The sequence below is a fragment of the Dama dama genome, chromosome 19 (genome assembly GCF_033118175.1).
Source record: "Dama dama isolate Ldn47 chromosome 19, ASM3311817v1, whole genome shotgun sequence".
In the NCBI taxonomy this organism is placed as follows: Eukaryota; Metazoa; Chordata; class Mammalia; order Artiodactyla; family Cervidae; genus Dama; species Dama dama.
This window is the reverse complement of record NC_083699.1, coordinates 53,538,264-53,555,487: the sequence shown is the minus strand read 5'-3', so window position 1 is coordinate 53,555,487 and position 17,224 is coordinate 53,538,264. Positions and strand designations below refer to the sequence as shown.

Here is a 17,224-nt window from a genome sequence, read left to right as displayed (position 1 = left end):
ATCATAGTCAAAAGTAGAAGCAACCTAAATATATACCAACTGATGAATGGATATACAAAATGTGGTATATTTATCCATGAAATGTTCTTTAGCCATAAAAAGGAATGAAGTCTTGATTCACGGTACAACAAGGATAAACCTTGAAAACATTACACTAAATGAAAAAAGTCAGACAGAAAATGCCATATATTGTATGATTCCAATTATTTGTGTCCATAATAAGCAAATCTATAGAAACAGAAAGTATAATAGTGGTTGCCAGGGGCTGGGAGACGAGAGAACATAAGTGACTTCCAATGGGTTTGGGGTTTCTTTTGGGGATGATGAAAATGATCTGGAAATACACAGTGGTAATGGCTGACAATCTTGTGAATATATTAAAAACCATCTGATTGTATACTTTTAAAAGGCTGAGTTTTATGGTACGTGAATTACATCTCAATAAAAAATTAAATAGGGAATAAAAAACGACAGTGTCTGGCATCTAGTAGGCACTGTCAGTGCCCCGGTCCATAGCCCTTGTCTTCAACATTTCAGTACAACATTCAGTACAACATTTCAGTGCTGGCTTCTTACTGCCAGCACCTGCATCTTTTTGCCTGAGGCTTTCTCTGGATGCTGAAGCCCACTCTGCCCACACATGCTGACAGGCCAGAAATGCCAGGGAGTTCATGTTTGCTGGTGGCGGCTCTCAGGTAGTGGCTGATGGGAGCTCATGCAGGCATAGCCGGGCTCCCTGCCCCCTGTGTACCATAACTGTTTCCAGAGTTCTCTAACAGGACTAAGCTTCACTTACCCCCAGTGGTAATGTGCCAGAATACACACTCACTATCATTTCTTCCCTCCTTGGGCTCACTTCCCAACTCCCCTTCTGGTGTTTGCTGAGGACTTCCTCCCAAATAAACTGCTTGTACTCAAGTTCTTACCTTAGCATCTGCTTCTGAGGCAACTGACATAAAACGGACAGACTAAATAATGTTAGCTATTATAATTCACTCCCCACTGTCTACTCTGATCATTTTTCCACCTTAGATGAAAGGAATTCCTATTAAGTGCTTTTTGCTTTTGTGGGTTTCTACTAATCTGGAAGCTCAAGGCTGCTGAAATGTGAAAAAGCCAAGGACTAGGAGCTTCTGCATTTGTTTAAAAAACTGACACGAGGTTTCTACACTATCAGTGACAAAATGCACATGAAAAACCATTAATAAATATGAGCAATTACTATTAATACAAATAATTCTTGATTCTCAAGTCACATATTTCATCTCAATAGTTCCTGTGAGCATTACATTGCTTAAAAACTTACATGTCAGGGAGAAGGCTTGTATCACCAGACCCAGTTTACAGACAGATGATTCAAGGAGCAATATCCTTTGTTAGGACTACAGGTAAACCAGTGAAGACAGTCCTAGGAGTCTAGCTCATCTAGGTTTTCTCTCTAGGCCCTCAGTAACATATATCAGTGAATCACTAATCTGCTAAGGATCTTCTGGAAAAGAAGGCCTTCAACTTAATGACACAGAACCTGAACAGAATTCTTATTATCCTTTCAGGTCTCTAGGAAACTGAATCTCTAAATTCTTAGGCTATGTTCCAGCCAGCTTGGCATTTAACAAATCCTTTCTGCTACGGTCTAAATCCACTAATTTCATGCTCACTGAGAGCCAATTATACAACAGTGTTCATAAGTTCATAAGTGAAAGTTGCTCAGTCAGACTCTTTGTGACCCCATGGAATTTTCCAGGCCAGAATACTGGAGTGGGTAGCCTTTCCCTTCTCCAGGGGATCTTCCCAACCCAGGGATCAAACCCAGGTCTCCCGCATTGCAGGAGGATTCTTTACCAGCTGAGTCACCAGGGAAGCCCAAGAATACTGGAGTGGGTAGCCTATCCCTTCTCCAGCGGATCTTCCTGACCCAGGAACTGAACCAGGGTCTCCTGCATTGCAGGCAGATTCTTCATCAACTGAGCTACCAGGGAAGCCCATGATACAGCAGGCCCTGTGCTAAATGCAGGGCTACACTGGTGAGCAGGTCAGAGAGCCTGCTCTCAAGGAGCTCACAGTCTTTGCATCCAGGCACTGGTCATGACAAGAAATAGGATGCTTCTTTAGACTATGCTTATATGCAAACCACCACCCACCTGATTCTAACTTATAAAGCAATTTACCAAGTTGTAATCTACATCTGCTGGGGCATATTGGCTCTATAACGACTCCATCAGGGAACTATCTGTATCATGATCTGCATGGCACAGGTATATAGGTGTGTTGTTCAGGACCTACCGTATGGGACAGAGCACATGTCCTTGGTCACCTGGGGCATTAGGCAGTGTCTGAGTGGAGGACGGGCCTGGTGGTGACAGGACTACCTGAACCAGCATGGAGGTTGCAACTTACCTGGTGCTTTTGGAACTCCTGGACATATCTGGTCATTTCCTCCTCTGCCTGGGTCTGGGCCCCCTTCTGATTCTTTCCTATAAGAAGAATCAAGGCTCAGAGCAGTGGTGGCTGGGGGAAGCCAGTTAGAGATCCCTCCAGTACCTACTGTTTAGGCTCTCAATTTCATCTCCTATTTAACTTACGGAAGGAGAAATGAAATACCCACATTTCTCTGAATATAAAGTGTCCCAGGGCAATGGACACCTCCAAAGTAACATGCTTGGGTAGTAAGTGACTGGGCCAGGGCTCAAATCTAGGCCAAGTGGGGAGGGTGCAAGCTAGAGTTCTAGAAACCTTTTCTGAAAGATCTCTTGGTAAAACGGTGCTAGTGGTGATGCTGGCTTGGGCACTGTCCCCCCCTCCTCAGATGTCTGATGTCTCCCAACCTGCCGTGCCCATGTCTCAACTATCTCAACTTTCTCTATTTTGGCTTACCAAAATTCTGTTAAATTGGGCTTACCCAATTCTTTTAATTCAAACATGTTTATGAACATGTCACCTTTTCCTGCTGTGCATGGATGGCAAGAAGTGATTCTGCCTTCCAATCACCTAAGTCTTTGACATAGAGGATTTCCTAAGCTGTCATAAGGATTAAGTGGGTTAATATGTAACTTGCTTAGAAGAAATGCATGCGTGTGTGTGTGTGCTCAGTTGCGTCCCACTCTTTGTGACTGCAAGGACTGTAGCCTACGAGGCTCCTCTGTCCATGGCATTTCCCATGCAAGAAAACCGGAGTGGGTTGCCATTTCCTACTCCAAGAAATGCATGTAATTCTCACTAATATGTGTTTGCTTTCCTTACTACTTTTACACTCTAATCTCTTGCCAACACTTGATCTTGCCCTGGGTCTTGAATCTTTCTTATTCCCAATCTCTGGAGTGACTTTCTAACACAGTGCATCTAGCATAAGTGCTGTGCCCTCAAGGCTGCTCTCTGGGAACCCTGACGTTCCAAGCGTGAGCCGGTCTCTTGCCCTATCGTTTCTTTTCTCCCAGCCAATGCACTCTTCTCCATCATCCCCACCCTGACTTCTCTCATGGTGATTCATGAAGACAGCGCTCTCCCTGCCGTCCCTTCTTTCTCACCATCACAGGTCATGGCTGTGCAGACCCAGTTTCCACAGGCACACACACAGCGGTTACAGTCCACCTCGGTCTCGGCTCCATCAGCATACGTTTCATCCTCCAGGGCACACTCTGTGAGACCAGAAATAAGGGGCAAAGGTTTAGGGTAAGGGTGGAAAAGGACGTCCTGGCTACCGTCTGTGCACCTCACCACCTTCCAGACAAGACCTGCTTGTCCCTCAGAGGCACCATAACTGAACAAATGCCTCTATCAACCCAAAGATTTTCGGACCTGAACCTCAGCATAGAGATGATGGGCTGGGGCCCAGTCTAGAATCATGGAAGGGAATTTTCTTAGTAAGCTCTGGAGAGTTCCACAGCCCCCTCCAAATGCCCCCAATTCCCTATAACCTGCTATTTCTTAGATTAAGCATACTCTTCTCTGGAGGGTTGAAGGATGGGTTGAGGCACTTGAGGAACTCTTGGAAGCTGAGTTTCCAGTCAGCATTTTCATCAGACAGTTCAATGAGAGCATCAACACAGAGTCCTCTATAAAGAAAACACAGGAGAAATGTGTCGGCAAGACCTCAGCTTCCCTCCTGAAGGAATTAAGCATCAGGATTACATATACCTAGGCCTCTGAAGGTGGCCAAAGAAACTATTTAAAGAGAAAGTTTCTACACTGACCTTCTACAACCATCATGCATCCTGGACTCCAGTAAGCATCCAATCTTTAGTTTATTATATGGGATGTCAGATCATTCAAGTTGTTCAAATGATATTCCCAATATGACTGAAGTTTCCTGGACGGTTTTGTCCACTTGGATTGACAAATGTTTCACCATCTGCATATACCTTCCACTAGCAATTGCCTCCCCCGCCCCAGGTGTAATGTATCAAGTCAACCCAACTGGAAAAATCAAATAGAAGTGGTAGGAACAGATGATATGAAAACAATGTGTGATTTGAAAGAGTATGAGTTTGAAACCAGCAGCACCACTATCATTCTTTTATTATACAAAGAGATCGTTTAGAAAAGTTTTCTAGAACTCCAGCTCCCTCCCTCTCCCCTTGGCCTGGGTTTGAGCCCTGCTCAATCACTTACAACCCAAATGGCCTTGAGCTAGTTATCCAACCTTCCTGCACCTGTTTTCTCATCTGTGAAATGGGGACAAGCATCCCTCCTTCACTGCAGTGTTATAAGGATCAAATGTTGAATTTGTAAAATATTATCTTATTTCAGGTCATCAAAATAAGTATTTACAGATATTATACTTCAAGGCCACAAAAAGTAAAAGTTTAAAGCTCAGTCATGTCCAACTCTTTGTGACCCCATGGATTGCAGCCCGCCAGTCTCCTCCACCCATGGGATTTTCCAGGCAAGAATACTGGAATGGGTTGCCATTTCCTTCTCCAGGGAATCTTTCTGACCCAGGGATCAAACCCCGGTCTCCCATACTGCAGCAAGACTCTTTACCATCTGAACCACCAGGGAAGCCTTAAGGCCATGGGTTATCATTAAAAAAGAACCCTAGAGTCTGGGTTTCATGCTTTGCATTCTTCTGAACAAACAGGTGCTTTCCTTTTTTTCCTCATTTGTGTCCGACTCTTTGCGACCCCATGGACTATACAAACCATGGAATTCTTCAGGCCAGAATACTGGAGTGGATGGCCATTTCCTTCTCCAGGGGAATCTTCCCAACCCAGGGATTGAACCCAGGTCTCCCGCATAGCAGGTGGATTCTTTACCAGCTGAGCCACCAGGGAAGCCCTTCCTATTTTTAATTCTTACCAATATACTGGAACCACAGTTAATTTAGGGATTAATTTTTATTAATTCTTAAGGGTTAATTTTTATTAATATTTACTTAGGGGTTAATTTTTATTAATATTTACTCTGGAATAATACCAGAAAAGGAGAGGAACATGCTCCCATTTGTAATAATTAGGGTTCTCTACATGAAATAGCACTTATTATCTTAATATCAGAACTATGGAGAAGGAAATGGCAACCCACTCCAGTATTCTTGCCTGGTAAATCCCATCTGGACAGAGGAGCCTGGTAGGCTACAATCCATGGGGTCACAAAAAAAAAAAAAAAAAAAAAAAAAAAAATCAGAACTAAAGCTATTTTAGACTTATCATTAAATAGAACACTGAAGTAATTCCTTAAGAATATGAACCATTAAAACATCACCCACAACACTAAGAAACAACTTTGCTCTGATGTGATCATTAATTTTAAAACTACTTTCTTCTATTCCTTGCAAGTTCTGGCCAAAAACACCAACTCCTTGATCAGATATCAGTGGTGCTCAATATATTAGTTCATAATGTTCACGGAAGAGATCTTTTTACTTTTACTTCACATTGACTTTGACACTGGAGGCTCCTTGGCAGGTAGGAAGGGGTTTAAATCCCTTCTTCTACAGCCTCCCCTTGTGGGCCTCACCCTGACCCCCTCATTCCACTCACCTGAGAAGCTTGTTGTTCTCCTGGTCTGCATAGGTGGTGATGTTGATGGCGGTTTCGTTTTGCTCCACAAATTTCAGAAATTCACTGGAGTCCAAGCGAGAGTCACCGTTATCAAAGTTCTAGAAAGGAGATGAAGAGATCTTTCTGGAACGTTTTGTAAAACCCCAATTCTATCATCCCTCCACTCAGTTTGGCCCGTCTCTGGTTCATCTTGTGCTTAACACAGTCCAAACTTGCTCTGCCCTTTGAGCAACAAAGCCTTGAAGCCCTGGGGCACCCAGAGAAGGCACCTGTGCCCCAAGATGAGGGACAAAGTGTCTGGGCAAAGGCTACTCAGGCCCTTTCAATCCCAGACCCTGCTAAGGAGGGCAGCCTGAACCCAGGCCTGTGCTGTCAAGGAGCCTGGGGGTGCTTTGGAGGTCTCTGGAGCCCCATCGCTGGCACTATCCTCCAGACATTCTTGAATTCACTCCATCATACCATGTTCTCAAACCCTAACGATCATGGAACAACAGACTTGCAAATCAGAATCAGTGTCGGAGCCCAGGATGCATATTTCTAACAAGTTGCTTGTGAACAGTGATGTAGGTGACCCTCAGAGCTCACTCTGGGAACCACAGGATCATTTCCTCCTGCTTGATTTCCAGCCTTCCTGGCCGGCTCTCAGTGCTTATCTCTCACACTGGTACCCTTAGCCGACCTCATTAAGGCAAAGGCCCCTGTACATTATCCACATCAACAACCTGCCTTGTGGAGGTGGCGCAAATCCCCCCAACCTGCCACCCTGTGCTGTGGGCCCCACTGTAGACAGTGCAGCCTGAACTTGTGATCCAGCTCACGTTCCATGAGCATAAGGCAAGGGTAGAGTGAGCTCAACATTATATTCCCTTTGGCAAGATGCTCAGCTGAGACCGTAGCCATCTGGGACCATTCAGGATGCCCAGGAACTTGCTGCAGGTGGAGGCCAGCAACTTCAAGGCTCTGATCAAATTCTAATTTGGATACTGCTGCTCTCCAAAATATTTCTAGTGGAAATAAAAAATTTTTTTCAAAATACTTTCTCTAGGCTGCCTCATTCTGCTACCCTGGGAAATAATCAGCAACCCACGTTGCTTTCAAGGTGGCTCTCCAGATGCTGGAAGAGTTTCTGGAAGAAAAGTCTGCATAGGTTTCCACGTAGAAGAGAAAGATACAGCTACTGACTCTGATGCATGACTATCACACATCATGTGTATCCTACTCTAAGATTGTAAATCTTCTAGTGGTATGTATGACAGGTATGTATAAAACAACTCTGGGGGCCCTTGCTTAATGCCTATTTATTATTCTTGTCCTGATTCCTAGGAAAAGATCTCAGATGCTTTCTTGTCATTATACTTTTACCCTGGCTCCAGTCTCAGTCCCGGTCACCAGGAATTCAGGGTGTGTGTATGTGTGTGTGAGAGGAGAGATACACGGTCATAAAAGGCTCTGTGTATGTGTGTGACATGGTCATAAAAGCTCTTTCTACCTGAGGCCTTCCCCTCTTCACTCTGTTGGGCTTTTGTCTAAAAAATAATGACTGAATCACCAGTTCAGATGAGAGTCTGATTTTGGTCTTATCCAAATTCCGATTAGATTTGTTTTGCAACTAATTTTGATGTAAGGAATATCAGTTGGGCTGGAGGGCAATTCACTGGTTCAGAAACAGTCTCTGTGAGATACAGATCGCTTAGCAACAGGCAGCTGTTTGCCTAGTGGGGAAAAGCCTCCCTTTGAAGACTGCACCATATGGTTCTTTGATGATCATCAAGAAGTAGATTGTGAAACCCTATTTCCTCAGAGGACACTTGGAAGAGCGAGCACTGTGTTTGTCAGTTATGAGCAAGCTTTCTTGGTTAGGATGAGAATGCTCTAGAGAAAAGGTACTTTCTCCAGGGGCCTTGCGGTTTTTAGACAGGCACCTATGAGAGAAAGTTATTGCCAGAGAGGGTAGAGACGTGTGAGGCCCTGGTCCTTAGGAATCAAATTAATAGCAGCTGCCAGTGGTGCCCAAGGCATGTTCCATCAAAGGGCCACTATGAATGGTTACAAGGTCCCAAGAAGTCTCCTGGAAAGTGTCCTGGGCCCCACGGCTCCCATGCTGTAATGACCAAGCCAAAGTCACTGCTCACGACAGACCCAGCAGGTGCTGTTCACTTGGCTTTCAAAAAATCACTTTTTTTTAGTTTAGTTTCTCCTTCTGTCCAAATCTCCTGGCTCAGCAATACGTGTTTTTCTGTAGACAAGTAACTACCCCTGCCCCCCAAGCTCCCTAATATGGGAGTGATTGAGACAGAAGACAGAGTGAGAGGGCTGTGCTTTCTCTTCTCAAATACTTGGAATCCAGAGAGACTGACTTTCTGCCACAGTGAGAAACTTCTACCTAAAGGAAGTCCTAAATGACCAATATCCTATTTCAGTCCTGTTGGGGTCCTTTAATGGACTGGAACCTGGTGGTACGGAGTCGACGATAAGAAAGTAAAAGAGACAGAGAGAGAGAGACAAAAAAAGACCCGGGGACCTAAGCTCTGATGGAGCAAAGGTGCTTTAATGATTTTTCTATGAGTATATATAGGCTGTGGTACAAGAAACTTCTTTCGGGAATGATAGAGATCAGAAAACCAAACGTACAGCAACTGTTACCAAGGGAACAAGGGGTAATGTTAGTCACAAGGTCAGGAGACAATCCATATCTCAAGAAAGGGGAACAGACTAAGCAGTTTTGTCCTAAAGAGAATGTTTACTAAAGGAGACCCAAGCCTGCCTCACACAATGACCTCAGTCCCTGGGAGCAGCGTGCTGTTCCACTTGAAGAGGGACAAAGGACTCATGAGGGACAGCACATAGGAATCCTCCCGTCAAACATTCCCTGACAAGTCCAACACAGTATTTCTCCATCTCTGGGGAGTCCATGATGTCAGTTAACAAGAGGAATCCAGAGACGAGGCTGGTGTTGACCACACTTAGTGGCCACAGAGCTGCCTGGAGTCCCTCATGTGTGGGGGTTGCTTCTGAGTCTGAGCTGGTCAAGCCTAGGACACACCATGGAGGTATGTGAGGGCATCTGAGGATGAGCCTTGGAGGGCCTCTACCCAGAGATGTGACTGTCTGTAAGTGATGGGGGCTTTTGTGGCTATGCGGGAATGCAGGCGCCTGAACGTGTGTGTCTGTGTGTAGGACAATCTCCGTGTGGCATGCACACCTCCACATGTGGTGTGTGTGTTTCTGTATGTGGTCTTTATCTGAGTGTGATATACATACGTGTGTATGTTCTTATCAATCAGCTGGAAGAGTGCCCTTAACTGCTTCTTTTAACAACTGTTTCAGGCTCTCTGAAAGATCTCCATGGCATGGCTGCCCTACTTATTGATAAATACTGTTTCCTCCCTCATTTTCCTTTTGGAAAACAGCATCTCTCCTCCCCACAAGTGGAACAATCTGTTACTTCAACCAAACACGATGGGAACATCAGTATCTAGGTTCATGAAGAATCCTGGACCCATGAAACACCAGTCCATTGACTCTCCTCAAACGAAGAGAAACTCTGTAAGCCATGGAGGGTCAAGTTAAAGACTTAGAGAAAAGCCAAACTGGGTGGGAAACAGGCTGAAGTGGCCTGGGTCTGGGAACAGGCAGCCAGCTCTGCGTGCTGGGTTACCTTAAAGTACTTGTCTAGGATTTCACTGTAGTTGCTGCCTTTGGAGAACCAGCCGTCTGGAATGATCTCCGCTTCCAGCCACTGGATGATGCGACGCCGGAGTTCATCACGGTTGGACTGATAGCAAACGACTGCGGGAAAAGGAGTTGGCTGAGCAGTGAGGACCCCAATGTCACCCAGCATCCCCCCTACTGGTGGGCTCAGTGCCTGGGGATCTGCATGTGTCATCTCATTCGGTTTTCACAGCAACCCAGGGAAACAGGATTATTACACACATTTACAAAGGAGTAAACCCAGGGTACTGGATTGTATCTAACCCAGGATTCAAGCTCATGTCTAAAAAATTTAGAAAGTTTGAGATGGTTGAAACAGAGATTATGCTTAGGTGATAAAAAAGTAGAAAGAAAAATAAAGTATATTTTCATTAACTTTAGGAAGCTGAGAGGGAAAAAAAAAATCAATCAATCAATAGAACAACTTTTTTGGTTCACAGATGAGCTGAATTAATAATGAATAAGTGAGAACATTACAATTCTTTATGCCACTGGATTTTTGATTCTTTCTATATGGCTTTTCCCTCTCTCCCACTTAAAAACTTCTCCTACTTAAAATTTTATCCGATATTATAAACAATAGAAAATGAGGCTGGGGAAGGGCATGTTGAAGCCCTGCTCTGGACAGCTGTTGGTTGTAAGCCACATGGCAACAACAGGTGAGGCTGAAAGTCTAGTGGACTGGGAGGCAGAGAAGGAAAAGCTTTGGCAAAAGGAAATTCCCAATACATGTTGGGATGTAAAAAGGGCACTGAGCCAGGGAAATAAAACTGTGGGCACTTTTCCCCACTCTGGCACTTTCTGGCTGTGTGACTCAGGGAAATTCACTTAACCTCTCTGAGTCTCAATTTCCTCATCTATAAGGTAATTATAGTAACTACTTCACAAGGTTATGCAAGGATCTAAGGAAAAGTATATGCTAAAGGAGTCTGTAACTATAAATCGATGAAATTTTAAATTTGTATTCATTGAAAACCATGGAAGAAGATCTGCCATTTCCAATTATCCTCTTTCCAAAACAGTTGTGCCTTCTGATTCTGCCTGTCCCGTGACACCCACAGGTCTCACAGAGCCTTGAAGGAGGGACTCAGTAGCTTTTCCATCCTTGCAGTTCAATCATTACTCAGCAAAAATGAAAAACACAGCCAACACTCTGATCCAATCAACTGCTTTCCACGGCAAGTACCAAAAAATGCAGTATTGCAGCTTTTCTGAGCTATGTTGAGGAGCGACCAGTTCTGGGTCACAAGCTCTGACACATTAAAGATCTTGTGAGCTTTGTGCGGAGGGATTGTGGAACATGGAATTTCCATCATGAAAAAAATTCACTCCCTAAATACACACTTTAGAGAAAAAGAGGTACTCACCTGGGCTGGCAGAAGGACTTACAGATTTCTTCTCTGTAAGACAAAAGGAGAAAATGCAGAACGTAAAGTGAAGAAAAAAGAAAATTCTGTGTATTACTAGGGTTAAAACTGCCTATAATAAGGGGGCCACTTATATCTTTTCATCATTTTGTCTTGAATCCTGTCTCCTCTCCTTCCAGGTCCCAAGTATGGGGCTCTTTTCTTTCCTACTTTGTTTGAATTTTGAGGCCACTGAGCTGCCCTCCTGATATCACATCTCCTTTCATTATTAGATTGAGGGGTGAGGGGCTGCTGGGACTTTGAGAATTCATACAAAATCATTCCGGACAAAGAAATGCAGTGGAGACCAACATGTGGAAAACAGCTTCTTCTTTTTCCAGGGAAGTTCAAGGACAGGCAGGAGGCTGGTGTCTAATTAGCAACAAGCTTGGAACCCCTTCACTCTTACTCTGATAGCAGTGGTTTGAGTGTAAATTAGAGGAACTATATCATCAGGGCTGAAAGGTACCCAAATTTAAAAAGCACAAGATATGTGAAATTTACCTGCTTTCTAAAAAGGTACGGTATTCAGCTAAATACTACTGCATTATTGATTGCTGACGTGGTCCCTATCCACTATCCTTCTCCAGACAGTGCGGGAAGCCACCTGGGGAGTCTGAGGCAGGAAGGGCAGGGTAGAAGCAGGGCCACCCAGGGCAAACCCAGCAGGCTCAAGAGCACCAAGGGGATGCCTCTCCAAGCAACTGGGTGGTCCTCACAGCTTTGGGCACTGTGTTCAGGGTAGAAAGAACTCCAGGAAGCCAGGCTGTACTGCTCCTTCTCTGGCTCCCTGGCTAGAGCTGCGACATGGTGATGAGAGCATTACTTACCTTTGCAGTGTCCATCATAATCGACCTGGATTTTGGATCCAGTGAGGCAGGCATCTCTATGCAGCTCACAGTGGTTGAGGTAGGTCTTGCCATTGCTGCCACACACAGGTCTCTTGTGAGGTTTGCATTGCTGAAACAGACCATGGAGGATGCTGGTATAGTCAAGGCTGAGTTTGTGTGTGCACCACACACACACACACACACACACACACACACACACACACACACACACACACACACACACAAGCCATCTTGTGAAGAGTCCTCCCCAGCAGAGATGACTTCTACCCTGCCAGGGCACAGGAAGCCTCAGCTCTGGCATCAGTAACCCTACCCTACTCAGTGTTGGAGGAATTACATCACCTTGCAGTCCCTCATGGTGCTCTGTGCTGATCCTGGCCCTGGGTCATCTCTTTTTTCAGTGAAAAGAAATACCCACTCCTTGACCCCAATCCTATCAAATCAGCAGGAAGGGCATTTTATCAGAAGTCAGGAATCTGGATTAGCTATCACTTTATCACTTTGTAGAAAGTCATTCTATGTCTGGATATCGAAAACCCCTTAAAATTCCAAAATTTCACGACACAAAACAGCCAGAGCTGGGAATTTGGAAACATTGAAAGGAATGTTTCCACAGCCCCTGACCCCATCACCCCAATTCTTCAGTTATTTCAGGGTCTAGCTATAAGAATCTTTGCTCTGTTGCTTTATTTAGTATTTTGTTTTTCTCCTAATCTCACAACGGTTGTTTTGAGGCAGGGGGAGGGGGTGCCAGGTCTTTGTGAAGTATGACAGAGGATCATTCTGGACCAGGAAATGGACTAAAGTTCACTTGGCAGCTTGATTCTACTTTGGCTATTAAAGTGCCACAGTGACAGGCAAGCTTAGTTTCTTTACACTTCTGTGGTTTTTGAAAGGGGGGAGGGGTAAGCAAGTTCTGCTTAGACCTAATAAAGACATTAAAGCAAAAAAGAGTAGATGTGGTAAAAGAACACAGGACCCTGGAATTGGAAGGCAGGTCAACCTTTCCAATTTATAGACTGGAAAACCAAAGCCCAGAAAGACAAACTTCACTTAACCAATATTTATCACTGGGTTATTAATATAACTCATTGGGCAAAGCAACTTGGGCCCTGAGCAAAGCCAAACATGGTCAGTCTTCATGGTATCCAGCGGCAATTAATTTGCTTAAAATCACACAATGGTATGTGGCCAAGTTGAGGTTAACCTCCAGGTTTCTGGACCCTAAATGGTCACAGAGTGGCCAGGTACACCACTAGTGAGGACCTCCCAGAATCCTTAACAGATCTGGTATGCAAGTTTTTGAGCTGAGAGACATCCTTTCTGGGGCAATGGGTCGGGATCCTTCAACTGGTCACTAAGGTGGGTGAATTAACTTGCAGCAATATGGATGAATCCAGTCTTGGGTTCTTCTGACAGAAACAGGGGAAAAGGGCATACATCCAAGCTGTTTATGTTCACCAAGTGAGAGAATTCTGCCTACAAAAGAAGTATTTCTCAAAAGCTCACTTTGTTTTTTAAATTTCATTAAAAACAAAACCAAACCTGAAAAATCTGCATTCCAGCTAGTATTTTAAAATGCACATATCCTTGACCTAGCAAGCCTAGGACTCAACCTAACAAATGGACTCAATCCTACAAGAAATAAAGGCAACAGCATGTAAGAATATTTGGCCAAAGACATTACTGTTTACAATGGTAAACAACCTGAATGTTCATCTGTGAGAAAATGATTACATGAATCTGGTTCTTTTATATCACTAAATATAACTGAGCTACTAAAAAATGAGAACTATATGTGCTGACCCATAGAGGGTTGTTGTTACATATTAAAGAGTACAAGATGCAAGTTGCATCTATCTAGCTCTGTTTACATTATGATCTCATTTTTGCATAAAATAGGGGGAAACTATATATATTTACAGTTGCAGAGAAAAAAAAAAACTATGTGGAACAAATTACACAAACTGTTAACACTGATTACCTCAGACTAAGGGGATTTGAAGGTTATGGAGGGAGATTATTAACTTTATGTTTGCATAAATGTCTGTACTACTTATAAAAAGCAATTGTTAATTTTGTAATTTGAAAATCTTTTAAAACTAAATAAAGAATTTTTAAAAGGAAAAAAATCCCTACATTCACATCTGATTTTTAACCCCTGAGATAAAAAGTTCACTTCTTTCAGAGAGTCAAGGTGTGTTTTTATAAAGATGACAAAATCACTGGCTCTACTCTGTAGACGGGCAGCTCCAGTGAGGTAACCACATGGCCTTGGCCACCGTCCTCTGGCTCTCGCCCGCAGTTCTTACCTCGATGCAGAGGCAGGTAGGCTCTCCTTTCTCTGTGACTGCACATTCCCGGCCAGCTCCACAAAACACATTGGCACAGATCTTGGATTTGCTCCTTACTTGCTCCTGAAACACAAAGCCATCAGGGAAACACTCTCCATGGGAGGAGCCTGTCTCTGGATGAGTCAATGGTGGTGATTATCTCTCAGGCTTCCGTGTGGTCCAGTCGAGGCTCCTGGTGCTGAAGGGTCCTGCACAGCCAGAAGTTCTCCCTGACAGCCGGCATCAGTCTTGCTAGCACTGCTCCTCCCCAGGCCCAGCTGCCTATGAATCCCTAAGATTGTTTCTCAAAGAGCAAGTGCATCTTTCTAGCAAGCTTCCTTTCTTCTGAAAATGTTTACTGAACACCCATTAAATGCTAGTACTAGGCTAAGGACTGGAGATATAAAGGCACAGTCCCGGTCCTCAAGAAGTTCCACGGCTATCCAAGGAAACAAAACAAAGAGATGTCTAGAAAGCAGTGGGGAAGTGTAATAGGAGGGCAAGACTCAAACGAGACTTTCTGAAGACAGGATGCCTTCACTGACTCCTAAAGGATGAGAAGAATAAGCCAGGCACAAGTGGAAATGCTTGAGAGAAAATATGGGTATCTGAAGGACCAAAAATCTCACTGAGTGGTGTTCAAGGCACTGCCATTTCAAAAGGCAAAAGAAGGATTGCTAAGCCATAGAAAACATGCATCTGCTATTATTCACATGGTCTCATGCAGCCCCTGCTCAAGTCTGCCTCCAGCTTTAAGATCAAGAGGGCCAGAGAATCACCTGACAGAGAGAACTGTTCTCAAACCACTTGTGGTCAAACATTCATGTTCAGACACATGCAGCAGAATGGACGAGGCAGGGAATAGTCCCAGTCTATGCCACTGAGAATGTGGATGTCCACAGGCACTAACCTGTCAGTGACACAGTCCTCCCCTCATATTAATTGGTGGCAGAAAGCCAGGCCCACCTCATCTGCCGCTCAGGCCAGGGGTAGTGGAGGCTGAACAAAGAAGTACATGATTTCTCTAGCCCTTTTCCTGACTGGCTGGGCAGGCAGTCATTAGGGCCTCCAGGCTCCTGTCCACTGGGGTAGCACTGGCTGTGGAAGAACCAACAAAGATGGCAGAGGTTGGGATGGGGTTGTGGGGCTGGCTATGGTAAAGGTGGGGGATGGAATCTAAGATTCCATCCTTCAGGAATCCATCTGCCACGTCACGCAGAGAACTCACAACCACAAAGCTTATAACTGTAAAATTCTTAGTTGGTAAATGTTCTATATCCAAAGCAATAAACAAAAGTGGATGATGACAGCAGAGAGGCTATGACTAATATAGTTGGTCTGCTGCCACCTGGAGGCTGCTTTGTAAATTCCAGGTTATTTTCTCTCTCAGCCAGCTTGCCTGTGATGCAGGGCTCCCATTGGTCTAGAAACTCTTGTCATGCTCTCATTTCATTGGTTCACAGGCTGTTGCTAAACCCATTCTTTTTTGGATGTTGCTAAGGAGAATTCAATAAAGCTGGCAGGGAGCAAAGAAAGCAAGTAATTCCCAGAAGGCTGGGAGTACTGGAGAACTGTTATTTCCTAAATCAGGAGTGGAAAATAAAATTGAGTCTATTTGAGTATATTCCGGCTAGGACCCTCTTGGAAATTGTGCCTGGGAATGACAAGCAGGTAGAAAAATGAAGAGGAAAAAGGCTATCACTGACCAGTGTGAAAAAAAAAAAAAATCTCCCCCTCTTCATGAAACAACATGCTAACTGAGGAATACAGACAAATAAATACCCCCAGTGAGTATGTCACATAAGTAAAAGACACACTAATGCATAAAAAAGCACGCTCAGACACATGCCTACACTCAAAGGCACACCAGCAGATAGCCCCACAGGGAAACACCCACAAGACTTTACCACTTACTAGCTGTATGTCTGTAATTAGTCACTTTAATTCTTTGAGCCTTGGTTTCCTCATCTGTAAAATAGAAGTAAATACTAGCCCTGCCTTGTGAAAATGAAGAGAGAGAATGTATTTGGAATCGCGTCATAAGCTGAAAAGCAAATTTGCCTGTTAAGTATTATTCATGTTAATGTTTATAGAGCTTCCTGCAGAATAATCTGTGGCATTTACAGAGCCTCTTTTTATCTTATGTTTGCTTTTAGTGAGTATAAAAAGTAAAAGCTTTTACTGATAGGTCAAATTCAACCCAAGTCATTTTTCAGAAATAATAATCAAAAATCTGTTTGAAGAAACAGATACTGTTTACTTAAAATATAATGACTAACATTTGAATGTTGTTGTTTAGTCGCTAAGTTGTGTCCAACTCTTGAGACCCCATGGACTTTAGCCCACCAGGCTCCTCTTCAATGGGATTTCCCAGGCAAGTATCCCGGAGTGGGTTGCCATTTCCTTCTCCAAGGGATCATCCCAACCCAGGTACCAAACATACATCTCCTGCTTTGGCAGGCAGATTCTTTACCACTTAGCCACCAGAGAAGCCCAATGTTTGGATAGTACTATTAACATTTACAGTGTTTTCATGCATAAAATTTCATCTTACTGTGGACCACCCTACAATAACATGCATATTATTAACCACATTTTATAGAAGAGGAAACTGAAGATGGGAAGGTCGAGTAACTTGCCAAAGGTCCCACAGCTAAAAATGAGGAGCCAGGATTCCAACCCAGATCATCAGACAATAGATGACTAAGCTCCCATTTATAAACGCTGGCACCTTGCTAAGTGATTTTCATTATACATGATACATTATAACAACATCATAGACACCATAACTATCGCCATTTTACAGATGAGGGAACTGTGCTTTAAGATGTTAAATAAGTAGAAAGTGACACAGCTAGGATTCTAGCCAACCAAAGAGAAAACCATTCTTTAATATTTGATTTATTTTCATACCTAGAAGATTG

General features: G+C 43.8%; 1 protein-coding gene across 1 annotated transcript in view; it reads right to left on the bottom strand.

Annotated features, from left to right (window-relative positions):
• The window catches only part of FSTL1 (follistatin like 1), a 56,978-nt gene that overhangs the window by 3,510 nt on the left and 36,244 nt on the right, over positions 1-17,224 (bottom strand). The window contains exons 3-10 of the mRNA XM_061167073.1: positions 14,280-14,384; positions 11,947-12,076; positions 11,078-11,110; positions 9,658-9,788; positions 5,979-6,097; positions 3,940-4,052; positions 3,525-3,635; positions 2,398-2,474 (exon numbers count right to left, since the gene is read on the bottom strand). Of these exons, the coding sequence (XP_061023056.1) occupies positions 2,398-2,474; positions 3,525-3,635; positions 3,940-4,052; positions 5,979-6,097; positions 9,658-9,788; positions 11,078-11,110; positions 11,947-12,076; positions 14,280-14,384 (819 nt within the window). The remainder of the gene's footprint in view (positions 1-2,397; positions 2,475-3,524; positions 3,636-3,939; positions 4,053-5,978; positions 6,098-9,657; positions 9,789-11,077; positions 11,111-11,946; positions 12,077-14,279; positions 14,385-17,224) is intronic.